General features: G+C 37.5%; 4 protein-coding genes across 4 annotated transcripts; 2 read left to right on the top strand and 2 right to left on the bottom strand.

Annotated features, from left to right (window-relative positions):
• Positions 1 to 69: 69 nt before the first annotated feature.
• Positions 70 to 2910, bottom strand: LOC111320933 (myosin regulatory light chain 12A). Its single transcript, XM_022923679.2, has 2 exons — positions 2392 to 2910; positions 70 to 398 (listed from the first exon to the last, which is right to left on the bottom strand). The coding sequence occupies exons 1-2, from the start codon at positions 2790 to 2792 to the stop codon at positions 284 to 286; spliced, it is 516 nt and encodes a 171-aa protein (XP_022779414.2). The 5' UTR covers positions 2793 to 2910; the 3' UTR covers positions 70 to 283.
• Positions 2911 to 3751: 841 nt separating this feature from the next.
• Positions 3752 to 6197, bottom strand: LOC111320931 (myosin regulatory light polypeptide 9). Its single transcript, XM_022923678.2, has 2 exons — positions 5641 to 6197; positions 3752 to 4150 (listed from the first exon to the last, which is right to left on the bottom strand). The coding sequence occupies exons 1-2, from the start codon at positions 6042 to 6044 to the stop codon at positions 4036 to 4038; spliced, it is 519 nt and encodes a 172-aa protein (XP_022779413.2). The 5' UTR covers positions 6045 to 6197; the 3' UTR covers positions 3752 to 4035.
• Positions 6198 to 7264: 1067 nt separating this feature from the next.
• Positions 7265 to 10415, top strand: LOC111320934 (uncharacterized). The gene is made up of 3 exons (XM_088763222.1): positions 7265 to 7365; positions 7459 to 7620; positions 10142 to 10415. Exons 2-3 carry the CDS (start codon positions 7474 to 7476, stop codon positions 10241 to 10243), a joined length of 249 nt encoding a protein of 82 aa, XP_088619348.1. The 5' UTR covers positions 7265 to 7365; positions 7459 to 7473; the 3' UTR covers positions 10244 to 10415.
• Positions 10416 to 10563: 148 nt separating this feature from the next.
• Positions 10564 to 14348, top strand: LOC111320957 (mediator of RNA polymerase II transcription subunit 28). Its single transcript, XM_022923706.2, has 4 exons — positions 10564 to 12046; positions 12124 to 12196; positions 13032 to 13144; positions 14085 to 14348. The coding sequence occupies exons 1-4, from the start codon at positions 11906 to 11908 to the stop codon at positions 14274 to 14276; spliced, it is 519 nt and encodes a 172-aa protein (XP_022779441.2). The 5' UTR covers positions 10564 to 11905; the 3' UTR covers positions 14277 to 14348.
• The last annotated feature ends 739 nt before the right edge of the window (positions 14349 to 15087 follow it).

Genomic DNA, 15087 nt, shown 5'->3' with positions numbered 1-15087 from the left:
CAGTCTACTAGCACGATTGCTTAATTAAGTAATCCCCATTCAGTCGAAATATTTATGGGACAACAGATGTATTAGCTACCAAGACATTTTTATTCTTTCCTATCTTAAACACAAGTTTAACACTCTAACTAAACTTTTCCTTTCCGAGTCGATTTTCGGCTACAATAACAGGCTAAGAAATAACAGTTTAACTTGTACGACAAAACAATAATAGTTTAGAACATATTTCCGAGTGCAGAGAACTGTTGTTGATGCACTATATTTCATCGTTCGTTATCCGTGTTTAGTCATCCTTTGCGCCATGTTTAATTGTTTTAACAAGGTCCAGATAGTTGAAGTTTCCATCGTCGTCAGCGTTCGCTAGGCGGAACATCTCATCGCATTCATCGTCAGTGAACCTAAAGCAAAGTGTGATAGTCACGGATCAGTAACGCAACGTGAGCGACGTTTTCTTTTTCTTTTCATTTTCCTTTCAGGGAAGAAACCCTAAGGACGAAATTCCCGATTGTCAAAGCAGTATATACAGTTTAACTTTCTGTGACCTTTTGTGTGAGTGAGATGATTTGTGTGACTAATTCTGAGAGAAGGAGAAGAAAAGTATAAACATTTTAGGAAAACTCTCGTTTTCCAAAGGAGATCATGGGATACTGAACTTAACAGAAATGAAACGAGCATAGTGATGCTTATGTATATCCCAGACACGATACCAACTATTTTCTTTCTTATAATTTTCATTAAATGATCCGCAACCCGATTAAATCGTCCACATGCTGACAGAAAGTTATCAAATTAACGCCATGTGTCAGACCGTGTTACGACGCAGTTGTTTACAAATGTCCATGCCTGTAGACGAATTTGGTATACATAATATACATTCGATACATTCGTTTTCTAGTTAATCTTAATTACACAGCTTAACAAACAACTCACTTATATCTCGCAAAAAAATCCTTTAACCCTGAGCTTTTCCTATCATTTTTTCTGCCAAAACATAAAACCCCCGCGAGGTTAAATACATTTACTGTCATGCTGAGACATCTTGCCGAGAATGTAATCTTTGTTTGCGAGTTGTCTGTCGAAAAATCTACAGTTGCGATGAAGGTTAGCAAAAAATAGCAACACAAAATGCAATACCCTGGCTCTTCTAGACGCAAAAAGGAAGAATTTTGTCACTGAGCTAAACGGATTTCGTTTAACTTGACAACATAACAAATCAACCACCCGAAACCGGCAAGCCACTTAATTTTATCATCGGCAGTTTCCCCGAGGCGTTACCTATTGTTATTCACCTTGCCTATAACGCTTGAAATTTTTGTTTTCCACCGCAGATTATGCGATTAACTCGTATTTTTTGCGTTTACTTTAATCAGGGCAGAATTTTTGGTAAACGGGTCTCTCTTCCTGCTGTACACCACTGTTCGCACGAAAATGTCTTTAGCTCCCGCCGGGCTTGCGAATTTATTAGTTAGATTTGAACTTTCAAATAAATCGCATCAGCTTTTGTTTAAGGCCTATGCAATTTTCCGTTTCATTCTATTACAAAATATATCTTGCCCTGTTGCAGTCTGAAGACTTTCAGCGTTAGCTCTAGCTATAGATAATGAATGAGGAGAAACTCTGTCCTGGCTAAATAATTCTTATCTCAGACCAATTTTACAGTCGCTGCCCGCATAAAAAAACCCTTAATTCAACAACTTCAGTCTACGCGGCTGTCATATTTTATTTTCGCTAAATACCGCTATCGAGTTTGCTCTTCCTAAATGTTGTTAGTGTTAGGGTTGACGTCGATGGACTGATAGCTCCTCAGCAAATCTAACTTCGACTCGGCGAACTTGAGAGGAGTTAACGCGCGTGTTGGCGTGGAATCGTGCGTGTTCAAGAATCGTGCGTGCTCGCTTCTCGAAGAAGGCCTTGATTTCTGGGTTCTATAATTTTAAGGTTTTAAGATAAAGAACTGTATCTATCCTGGCTTTCAACTGCTTAAGAACTAGAGTCCACTGTATCAGTGAGCTAACAGGGGACAAGTAAAACGGACTGGTACCAACCACTTTTCGTGAGAGTAATTTTTCGGAATTCTGGCCTTTTGTTATTGATTTAACTGGAGAAATCGTCACTCTTTCAACATAGGGTGTTATAATAGCTGAAAAATCGTAGACAAACAGCAGCATATAGATACCTCGCCTCTAGATTCGAATTCCTGATTCAGGTGTTAAATGGGACGAAATTCACTACAAGAAGGGATATCTGATCGTAGACAAGCCTAATATACCCAAGATAACAAAGTGCTTCCTACTTGTACCGCGAAAGCCTCTTCCCTCCCGACTTTTTGTCTGCGTAATCTGTCAGGGTTAAGTGCTAGAGAGAATTTGATAGTTCACTTTCTAATCTTACCTGTCTCCCATTCCCATTAACAAGGGTCGGAGCTTTTCCTCGTTCAGTACGCCCTTGCCTTCAAAATCAAACGAGGCGAATGCATTTCGGATCATATCCTCAGGGTCTGTACCATTCAGTTTCTCGCCCATGAGCGTCAGGAACATGGTGAAATTCAAAGGCCCGGACGCTTCGCCTAACATGTCGTCGATGTAGTCGTTAGATTCTTCCTTTCCCAGCGAGTTAAACATATCCTTCAGATCGGTGTCTTTGATGAATCCATCGCGATCCTGGTCGATCATGCTGAACGCTTCTTTAAACTCCTGAATCTGCTGCTGATCGAACATGGCAAACACGTTGGATGTTGCTCTCTGAGCCTTCTTCTTTGTGCCGGCCTTTTTAGATTTCGTTTTAGTGGACATTTTAGCTCGATATGGTTGCGCTTTTCCACGAAAGCTTTTACACACTACACAAAAAGTTGTTTAGCCACTCCGCTGCAATTAGTCTCTCGTTGGGAAGTGTTTACAGATTTTTAAAACGCCGGTCGCAAACCGCGCTTTTGTGAACCTATTACAATACCCTTGACCTTATTAGGTAACCAACATCGATTTCAATCTGTCCATCAAATACTTCTCTCACGAAATCGCGGCTACAATATATCGTAATATTTCGCCGAAATTTCCAAATTTAAACAAACGGTGATCACAGGGGACAATAATTTGTGTGAGGATATAGTGCTTTTTACTTTGGACCCAAAAGTTAAGGCTGACAATGACGCAGATTTCTCATTTAGCGCTTTAACGCCTGTTATGTATGTTATCAACCCCTTGAATATCTGTCATATTGTTCAAGGACAATTCTCCAACTTCGGAACATTTTCTTGAAGGAAACCTAATTGTACTGGCAATATTCTCGAAAAAGTTAATTTTCTGGACGAAATCTTGGAAAATTTGATCGGAACCGTAAACATCTTTCTGCGCACTGAATCATCCAGTTATGACGGTTTCTGTAATCTTTCATGCCATTTAGTTCCGGTTGAGTTATTGCCAACACCTTCTGTAGTCTGTGACCTTTTCAAGCATCAAAATGAATATTCTGCAGACTAACTAGCGAAATCTTTTCTTCCGTGACATATGGAGGTAAGTGTTTAGGATTCAAGCTGCCAATCTTACGATCAGAACCTAAACGAAGTATTCCTGGTCTGGCAGCAATATTCTTTTTCTAGATATAACTATTTCCAAAAGGCACTATATTCGAAAATTCTTCATTATCTTTTGGCTTGTGTGATTTCATGTAAAACTGACTCTCATGCAGGCATTTATTTCCAGTTATCTGGCCCATAGATTCAACAGATCAGCTAGTGTGTTAACTTTTTACACAATTTTGGTCAAAGCAACTCAGACAATCTTTATTCCGCAACAAAATTTTTTGCATTTCATCATCTCATCATTTTATAAGCCTTATTTAAAAAAGACATCCTAATCTTCAATCACTCTTGGCTGAACATTAAATGATTTCTGATATTCTTAAGAAATGAAAAGAAAAAAAAGAAAACAAAGAAAAATTTTAAACCTTATTTCCGTGTGAGCCTCATCAGAACTAACAGAAATGTAAGACAAATGATTACTTAGACTTTTCTCGATCAGAAAGTCCTCAGTTACACACCTAATCGTCTTTTTCACCATGTTTTATAATCTTGGTGAATTCGTTGTAATTAAAATTCCCGTCGTCATCAACATTTGCATGAGTAAACATTTCATCGCATTCTTCTTCTGTAAACCTAAAATGTATTAAAAAACAAACAGCAGAATTATGAAGAGGATAATCTTACTGTAACCCTGACCTCCTCTTGCCAGCTTTGGCCGAGCGTTTGGGTGATCTGGGCAAAGCTATGCATACTTGTGGCATTTGCATAACCACAAGAATAACATCTGTGATCTTTGAAATGTAAATCCGACCGTTTATCATCGTGGCATTTAACATTTCAAGCACAATGAAAGAATGATAACAACTAGACTCGTATTCTCAGTTACAATAAACACATATGTTTTTAAAAGAATGGAAAGCAAATTGACTTGACTTTTAGTTGACCTCTTTGTAATTAATTTAGTGTCATTTATCAGGGGCGGATCCAGGAATTTTTGATTGGGGGGGTCCAAACTTTGGTTCAGAAAGGACTTTTGGACTCTTTTGACGGAAATTTACTTCTCCCCACACCCCCCACACCCCCTCCCACCAGTCGCGGTTGCACGATATAATTCCTTGGCCGCCTACCGTTTACTTGGATTCTTTAATTAAAAAAATCAGGCAGTTAAAAAGTGATATGTGATCCTGCGGATGCAAGAATTTCAGTCTCAAAGTTGTAAGCGTCAGGTCTGATAGGTGGGGGTACGAACCCCCCGGACCCTCCCCCCGGATCCGCCACTGTTTATGTCTGAATTGGCTCGAAACGTGAAGTACGTACTCCAATAAGAGTAAAAGTCTTTTGTGGGAGATGGATTTGACTTCGATGAATCAAGACTTTGTTTAAAGGTATATTTAATCTTGAATTTCATTTAGCTTTAACTAATTAGATGTTTTGCGATATCTATCTCCTTAAGTATTCTGGTATGTTTGATTTGTAAACGCACTGCCCGACAAAATCTGTGTTCAAATACGTTGCTTGCGCTCTTCCAAGCAAAATTATGATTCGAACAGGGACTCTCTACACAGACCTTACGATGTTCCGAAGTAAACCAAACAGGCCATGAAATCAACCGAAGAAAACATGTTACATTCTGCGTTTAGTTATTCTGAATAAGTCGTGGCTGTTTAAAATTCCACTTTTAAAAAGTACCTGACCCTCATAACTGTCAATAATGCCAAAGCCAATCTTCCTGTTTATTTCTCCTTTTTTTCAACAAATCACAATCTAGAAATGTTATGTTGTCCTGGAGGTGCTAAATTACAATTCTTAGAAAAAATTTAGAAATGGCTCAGCTCATTGCCCAATCGTAACCATACAAAACAGAGCAGTTGTTATTTTTTCACTGATTCCTGCATGTGGTATGAACCATGACCCCAACCTTAAACTTCTCATCAAAGCTGTTCTTATGTTAGAGCTGTGTCTGACTCCCCAAACATCTCTGCCGCCCCCGTCCCTCTTGTACAAATCCTGTAAGGATTTGCATCCTACGTGTGGTTCGCATGTAAAAAATCTGCAGCAAACCGCTTGCAGGGAATCAAGAAATAACGAGAAAGTGATAACAGCGTTATCACTGAACAACTAACCTGTCCCCAAGTTTCATTAACAGTGGTCGCATCCTGTCCTCATTAATGATTCCACTGCCATTTGGATCAAAGGTAGTAAACGCACTCTTGATCATGTCTTCCGGATCGGTCCCATGCATGTTCTCCGAGAACAGCGTCATGAACATCGTAAAATTGACGGCCCCCGTAGCTTCGCCTAGCATGTCTTCGATGTAGTCTTCCTTTTGAGGCCTTCCCAGGGAATTAAACATATCCGTCAGGTCTTTGGCGCTGATGATTCCATCTCTGTCCTGATCAATCACGTTGAATGCCTCTTTGAACTCGTGAATCTGCGTTTGGTCGAACATTGCGAAAACATTGGATGTCGCACGCTGCACTTTCTTTTTAGACGCACCCTTTTTCGATTTGGCGGCTCTCGAAGACATTGTGATTGTATTATGAATCAGCCCTTTAGAGGAGAGGAATTTCTTTTCTCGGCAGTTGAAGGCCAGATACACCTTTTGGTGGCGAAGGGAGATAGAAATGAATTCAAGACCCGCCTGTGTTGGTTATCTATGTGTTTTGTCGGTTCCTCAAAAGGGAATCTATTTTTTCTAGGTTAATGGGTTGTTAGTAAAATGTCAACTAATCACATTTTAATGTACTTGTCAACGAATACTATGCTCAGTTTGGGATTGAAAAAAATAACTAACTCGCCCATCTACTAACTTTTCCTGTGTAAGAAACGATTTCGGTGGACAGAACAAAGCTAGATACATCGTAATTCAGTCATGGAAAAATGAAAGTGTCAATGGTGTACGTTGCAATAATAACAGCAAGCAAATGGAATTTTATCGCTCAAAGTTGTTCTCAACTCCTACGCTTGCCAATCGTATTACAAGGAAAGCGTAGCGTGCCAAATGCGTCTGATATTCGACCGGCTGGATAACCTTTCTGTTTTCTCAAAGTGACTGTTTTGAGGAAAACTGAAGATTTTACCAATCAAACTATCCTAGATACCGCAGGAATAATTGAAAAACAAAATTTCCCAGCAGAAATTATTTCCATTCATTGGCCTTGAAGCTCCATATGGGTCCATGTTCCATTCAGTCTGGGTCACGTAATGAAAGTTTCGTATGTCGTCACTATCAGTCTAATAATAACCACTTCAGTTTCTGCTGGAGGAGGGGACCGTTACTTGAGATAATGGCGAAGGCGTTACGCGAGCTCGAGTGAGCCAAAGGTACACTGGGAACTCGAAAATGTCAGCGGAAATCGGAGTTTTTTTCCTTTCTGATCGCTATTCAGTTGAATTTTAGCAGGTAGTTTAATTGAAATTTAGGAAAGTATAGTTCCTTCAGAAAAAAAAAGTCGCTTTCTTCTAATTCTAACCAGTTAATTTATTTCAAGATAACATGGAAAAAGAAAAGAACAATTTCCATCGAATAATTTGGCCTGCGACCGATCCTGCCCCCACTCTATTTTCTCGATCAATGTATTTTCGGCTGTATTTTCGGCTGTATTTTCGACCCCTATTGTCATGAAAGAAAACGAAAGAAATACAACAATAAGAAATATACAGGAGTCCATTAATCCATTATCCATTAGTAATGGGTTCCTGAAATATAAGAATGAAAAAAATTAAAAAAATTAAATTCATGTAACAGTCAGCGCCGTCGGTTATCACCAGTCTGGTCAGCGGTTTTAATTAACGGCCCTTTTCAGTCCGCCATATTAGATTAGATCTGCGAAGTGTTGGAGCTAAAGGTACTTTACTATATCACAGAAAACGACGGTTTCATAGTTATATTTGAAGAAAAAAGTTTCCGTGTGGTAGAATATTGTTTTTCGTTTTGCTAGTTGGGGCAGACTACAATGAGCAGCGTTCTATGGAGGAGTTTGCGTGTTCCGTTGACGAGGCGTTTGGTACGTCAAGCTGGTGACCATCCTACGGCAGAAGAACTTGGTCTCAAGGGATGGCAAGTCTACTTTAACAGCTACACTATTGATGGTCGACGCAATGTTAGTATTTAGATAAGTAATTTTTTTTCAAAGCTTTCATAATTTTCGGAACATTCTCGCCCTGTGATATTGCATATATTGATTATTGATTAAGATGCATTTTGCGGAGCGTGGAACCCACAGGAATCGCACAATGTAGCATCGCCTTAGAGTTTTTGATCGCGAAAATATTGTCAAATTGGATGAAAAACGCAAATGCTCAACTCTTTATCTGAAATCATATGAACAATATCAGAAACCTACAATTACATAATTTTGTTAGGGCGAGAGGTTTACACAATTGTACCTGGTAAAACCATGGCGATTTTATGAAAACAATGGACTGGACTTTCTCTTAATTTACTGGATTTTAGGGCTGGATGTTCGTTGGAGGATTCCTGGGCTACCACACTGAATTCTCTGGCTTGACTATGTCTGAGTTACTTTTTATTCAACTGAGAAGCTGTTATGTACTACATTTTTCTGTTTTGTTTTGTTCTTTATGCTATTTTCCTGCTACAGAAAGATTTCCATTCCTTTGCAGTCCATTTCATAAAAACTAAATATAAAGGTTTCTTTGCAACACTCTGTGCATAATTAATGTATGGGGTTATATGGAAATCTTGCTCCTGCTACTGCCCAGAACTGGGTTTTTCAGAGCTGGGTTAAAATATCCCAGAGTTAGTGTGAAATAAGATTTCAGATCTGAAAGCATTAAAAGAAAAATGGGTATAATTCTTTTTGTCTATAATGTGATTATTGGATGCTCTAAATAGAATAGAGAAAATCATCCCAAAAGGTTTTTGAACAAAGGAATAAAGAACCTGAATTAAAGTAAAAACCTTGGGTTAGTGCCGATTGGCCTTCAAACAAATGGGCTGTGATTGGGAGTCACTTCATTTGGCTCTTGAATCACAAACTTGCCATCTGCCCTCCTAATGTTTTGCATGGGTTTGGCTGGTAAAGTTAAAGAAAAAATGCAATCTGCTTCTCAAATGCTGTTGGCCATCAGTGCTAAATTTCTTTTAATCACAAACTGATAAGTTTTGTATCTTTAACTGATCCTTATTTTAAATAATTTCTACAATGATAGTTGTGCTTATTTAAGTCAAAAGCTGGTTTAGTTTGGTTATTTTATGACGTGATATGATTATCTTGATTATTATGCATAATTCAAACTCTATGAAAGATCTCTGGGGGATATACATTTACATGTACATATGTCCAGTCTTGGTTCTGTGGTAAGGGGCAAAGTCAAATTGGAAATTGCTTTGAACACTTACTGGTACACTACAACTATCTTAGTAATCATGTATGTATGGCTGACATCAAATATATTTTTAAAGAAATTGCTAATAACCAAATTATTAGAAGAATATCAGAAATACAATTGACTTTATTATGCTTTGTGATGAGTAAGTAAAATAAATGCAGTGATACAGGACTCTGATTTTCCTTTTCAGAGGGTCCCCTATAGCTCTTTGTAAATCTCAGCCACGTAAAAATGTTTTGCCATTTCATGCATCACAAATGAAATCCAAAATTCTCTAAAGTTTATATGAAATTTGAGACAATCATGTTTTACATGAAACTAAAAAACCAAAGTCATGAATTGTTGATCCATATGAAGTCCGTGTCCTGTCAAAACCCATGTCAAAACTCTGGTCAAAACCTAACTACAGCTGTTCGAGAACATACAAACATTTTTATAACCATTAAAAAGTTGGGAATTGTCATGCAAAACAAAATTGGTTCTGGAATCATGTTTAATTCAGCTCTTGTTTCATGAGTCACATTTATTTAAAAAACTTAGTTCACATGGGCATGAAAAGATCTCATGATCTTCAATCATGATTCACGAGTAAAGAGAAAAAATCAAATCATGATTCACAATTCATGTGAAAAAAAAATCACTCAATCATGCTTTACGTTAAAAGAATAGGGGACCCTCTTTTCAGGACTTCATTAGCAGCTGTGTGAAAAGTAGATCTACCCAGTAGCTATGTGCTAATTTGTCATTGTACTCCTCACATGTGTAATTCTCCTAAAATTTGTTGGCATCCTTGAACAACAGAGCAACACAAGTTGAATTAGACCTCAAAATGGAAGAAAATGAAACTGCAATAGTCTTAACTTTCAAAATTTTCCAAGGGAGCCCAGACTTCACTGGGAACAAGAGACCTCTCCCAGGTCTTTGAAACTATACACATGCTGTCCTAAACCACACATTTTTTACCAACTATTAATGAAATCACTGCCCATTGTGCTTAGTAAACCCTTAACTACCAATAAAAGCATAAGTCTGGAGTTAATATCAGTTAACTGGCATGTTGGACATGATGTTCATTCATAAAGAATACTCTGAAGACATAAAACATTGATGAAATAAAATGCTGACCAGAAATCAGAGACAGCTGTTTAGAAATCCACAATTTTCAACCCAAATATATTACATCCTTAGGTAAATAAGTTTGTTTTGCTTTGTTTTTTTTTTTCAAAGATCTGCAGAATTATTTTACATGTATTTTCTTTGTTTATGCAGTTGGTATTTGCAGTCTATGGAACTTTGTTTGGAATCTATGGACTTTACAAGCTGACCAGAAAGGACAACAAAGAGGCTCCAGAAAAGACTCCAGAAAAATAACTGCAGCAAAAAAAATTCATCTTTTGACCTCTGTAATTTATCATGTTAGGGTTTTCATTTACATTGAGGGACCACAGATCTTATGATCCACTGATGTGAAGTTTGTCAAATGCATTTGATATGCTAATAAAATTGGATTGATGTTTTTGAAATAAAATAGCTGGAGTGTTCTGTACTCTTCATCTAAACTTTTGTCACTAATAATAATTGTAGCTATACTTTTGTGGGAGTGACACCAGAATTCTAGGAGACTCGTGAGAGTTTTTGAACCAAATTGGTGAGGTGGGCATGCTATCAGATAATGCTAGGTTAACTCCTGTAGTGATTTATAGGTAAATCTTTCCTTATATTCATCGGTACTTCTCTGTTTTAACAGTATATAGACGCTAGACTGTGTACTACGGTAAGGTTTGAACCAAAATCACAGACTCTAACAGATACGTGCCAGTAGTTTATTATTGATTTCCCTTGCTTGAGTTGAACACACATTTAGTAACTTACATTTTTGGAACACCCATAGGCAAACATAATATTTCTGGTGAACAATGAAAGAGAAATCTTTGTTGAAAGGACTGAAAGCCTATCAGCTACTTTGAAATCAGCTGTTAGAGTGTGCTGTTGATAGAGGATGTTGTTATTGTTTTGGGGTTTTCTAGTGATGGGTCTCAAGTGGTAAAGTGTACCCAAGAGACTGTTGTACAGTTGCCAATACCTGTTTTAGGTGAGCATGATGTACTCAGGGGCTCTGCTTCCCTTGATTGGGGATGGCAGTGAATAACGGCATACCCCAATCGTTGTATCAGGTTCCCTCAGGTCCTACAAGTAATTCTTCTTACTGTCTTTCATACAATCCTCGTGATGTTAGTTCAGTGAATTTGGTAGTGGATCAACTATTAATCCCCTACTTGATAATTTTCTTTATTCATCACTTTTCTGCCAGAAGTTCTGATTTTTGTGAGGAGAAATTCTGTCTTAATCACTCATGGGAATCAAGAGTTTATCTAGTACCCATTTACATCCCTAGGGGGAGAGAAGTTCTGTAAGTATTAAGTGCCCCACCAAGAGCACAACACATTTTTCCTGGATGGGGTGTAAATGTGAACTTTTCTATTCATTGTTCATGATGCTAACCCCGTCAGAACAGTGTATCTCTAAGTTTAGTTTAAAAATGTCTGAATGGCCATTTCTGAGGTTCTCAAAGCTCTCTTTTTTTTTTAAGCAGAGAAAGGGTCTTTAGAAATTGCCAACGGTCTGCATTTTACATTGTTTTTAAATCAACACTGAGTTGCTAAACTGCTGACATGCTCAGTGAGCAATTCTAGTGTACTGAAAAATCATATAAATTGTAAATTTAAATAACTAAAAACAACAACTACAGAAAAGAACCTATCTATGAATTGAGTAGGTCTTGAATGTGTACTAAAGAGGTGGACCTAACAGTTTTTCAGGCTGAGCTGGCAAAATGTGGAGGTGACAGTAAATGTTTGATACCATCTCAAATGTGGCACTTGTTTGAACAAAACAGTCATTCTTAAAACTGCAAGTTACACAGCACAAAAAAGTTCTTGCAAAAGGTGGATGAAAATTGGCTTTCTGACACAACCCTAGAGGCAGAAGATAAATATCAATTGATTCTTCAGCCTACGAGGGGAGGGTACAGAAATGATCAAAACTACCTTGCGCGGGGAAGGGAGGATTTGGTTGCCTCTTTTCTGGTCAACACAAAAGGCCTGGGAACTAGTGAAATTCAAGATGGCTGCTCACAAAGAAGATCTTGTCAGTACTCTGGAATCTTCACTTCAGGTGAAACCTTAAGGAACTGTGGCTTTCCAAAGTTGTTTTCTTGGAAATGTTTGTTGAGCCATTAAATTGTCTTTCAGGCTTGTGTGTCACTTCTTCTTGTCACCGATAACGTAGAGAAGGAAGGGGACAAGACAAATATCAACAAAAGCGGTGAGATTTATTTCAAATTTAAACTCCCATAATCTCAAATTGACAGTGTGTCGGTGGCTAGATAAATCAACTAGGGTGTCGAGGTTAGATAAATCTTGTACTAAATCCGCAAGCAAATCGATCGTGTTTTAGTCACAATCAAATTCGCCGTGTCTGACAGCAATGCACGATGTTTGGGCTGCCATTTTCACCGCAGCCATAATAACATTTATCGCCAAACAATTAAATAAAAACACAATCTGATCCTGAGAAAGTGAGAAAAATTTGTTGAATCGGTAACTTCAAATTTAGGCAAACTGCAAATTAAACAAAATTCTCGACTTAAAAAATCTGAATTGGCTAATTCATATTTCATTTAACTGTATTTCACCTCAATATCCATTTTTGTTTCTTTGTTATCTTGTTTCCTTTAACCTGTCTAATCTATTTTGCCAAAATTTCTGCGTTTTTATCCCGTAATTCCAAGGGGGTTCCCAGATTAACAAAAATGTTTACCGTATTCCAACGCAATAACTCATGCAAACATAATGAAAGTATTTGATGTTGTTTAGAAATGCCAAGTGATTAAAGAAAAACTACGAGGCAGAAAATTATACAAAAAAAACCACAGTAATTCTGTTAAAATTTCTGACTGCTCGATACGGAGTGTTTTCAAAAACCTGTGTGGCTGCTAGACATAAAGAGACTTTAACTCCAAATTTTCCTCTGTTTCTATTATTTTCAATATTTGTGAAAAATTTTAGTATTTATAGCATTTATTTTGTGGTTAGAAAAGCTCTTGTGTCTAAGTTTTATTGCAAACTAAGCATTGTTTTGTTTTTTATTCTTACTCTAGGCATTGAAACTAGCATTACAAAGTTCCTCGATGCTTCAAAAGCTGTGGAGGCTGATTTCCTTAAGAAGCAAATGTACAGCCGTGTACATCATCCCCGAGAAGTCACACAAGATGTAAGCATGGCAGAGTATTACTCTTTTTACCCGCTGCTTTTCTGTAAATGAAAAGACATTTTAATCTACCTAATCATTGTAAGCAACATATGGCAATCTGTGGTCTTTCCTTACACTTAGGTAGCACGGAAAGCTGTAAAAATCTTGAACAAAAGCTCATCTTTCAAACCAGCAGTCTAAATCCTACATGGATCAACGAACGCTTTTCATTCCACTAATTTATTCTTGTTTTTCTCGTTGCCATGTTCCCACCAATAACGTAGCTCCATTTTCTGCCTTTAAAAGCACACACAACCCACAATTCCTTTATTCGCTCCGACGAAGGGCTAATGCTCGAAACGTCAGCTTTTGTTATCGTTACAGTGGCCAATTTACCATTTCAGCTTTGTTGATATATCCAAATTATTTCTGTAAATGAGTTCTGTCTTGAGATGTTCATTGTGTGAGGAGAATCTCTGGGGGCGGGGTGGGGGTCAATTTTTGCTTCTCAAAATAAAAACCCCAACCTATCTCTCTGTAATGCATTTTAAACAGCACAAAATATAACAACTTTTTAACTACAAGTTTTCCCATCTTAAATTCCTTTGAACCAGAATTTTCTCGCCCCTCAAAGCCAGAAAATGTGACCCCATTCTTGTACCTCTATTGAAAACACTTGTATAAGCTTCAAAGTAATTTTTAAAATTTACTGTTGAAGTAGCACAGAGTTCCTATCTCTCAAAACAAGAAAAGCTAGAAGGGGACTTATATCCTGGGGGGCCTCACATATACAGCAGTTTATGGTATCTCAATACTTCAATTTCTTGCTTCAAGTCTCCGTCAGACAATGAGATTTAAATTGTTTGCATAACTCTTCCCCCCTCTGTGGTATGAAAAGAGTGACTGATGATATGTCACTTCTTTTGAAATGTCTCTATTTATTCTGTATCATGCTTTCCAGGAAGTAGACAAAATGAGAGCTGAGTTGGTACAAAAAGAGGAACTACTGGCAAGAACAAAGGAAAAAGTTGCCTCATGGGCAAATGTTCTCCAAGATCTTGAAACAAAACAGACAAGACTTCAGTTGGTGGATATCATACCACAAAGAACTGCATCAATAGATCCTTATTCTTTTGATACATCAAGAAAATAGTTTGTGCAAAATTGTAAAATTTGGTCAACAGAGCTACCGGGTATTTGTAATTAAATGTACAGGTTTTATTAATGTTGGCTATGTTGTTGTTTTTGCACCCACCCACCCACCCATCCCTCCCCTAATCCATGTTAACCTTAACTTGTTATCGGTTGACTGTTGCTGTGTTAGGGAAGGGGTGGGTAGTTGAACATTTGCTCAGGTACTGACACTCGTGCTTTATTCTTGGGCCAGGCTCAAGAGACAGGTCTTTTAAGATACAGTGTTAATGAATTTTTTTTCCAAAGATGAAAAAGAAATGTAAGCATTGTTAAAAAGAATAAGCAGTATGAAAGCTTCAGAAAGTGGTTACAGGTATGCTGAACTTTCCAGTTTGAGCTAGAGTCTCCTGGATACACAATGAATAACCCAGCTCTCTTTACACTTTTTCTAATCCCAGGGATAAATGTAAATGTGAATTTTTTCCACAATATATCAAGTATTAAAAAAATAATAATAATTATTGGCTTTTTTCCAAGCATGGTGAAATTTTAATGATTTTAGATTAAAAAAACCTTACACACAGGTCAATTTGCAAATATTGATGATGGTGTTGGTTGAGGGAAGTGGTTTAAAATCAAACATACCAGTTTCAGATTAGAGTTGACATCTTTGTGTCCTTTCTCTATTATTTTTCTTGCCATTTTGAATCATTTTCAACTCTCCTGCAATTTTTTTAAGCACTAAAATGCTTGATAAAGAAAGATTATATGAATTCTTGCTGGTCTTTCGGAGAATTGTAGATTACTTTCACTTAAGTAACAGAAATACA

Source organism: Stylophora pistillata, chromosome 1 (assembly GCF_964205215.1).
Source record: "Stylophora pistillata chromosome 1, jaStyPist1.2, whole genome shotgun sequence".
Classification (NCBI taxonomy): Eukaryota; Metazoa; Cnidaria; class Anthozoa; order Scleractinia; family Pocilloporidae; genus Stylophora; species Stylophora pistillata.
Note: the sequence above shows the minus strand (reverse complement) of the source record. Positions and strands in the feature narration are given on the sequence as shown.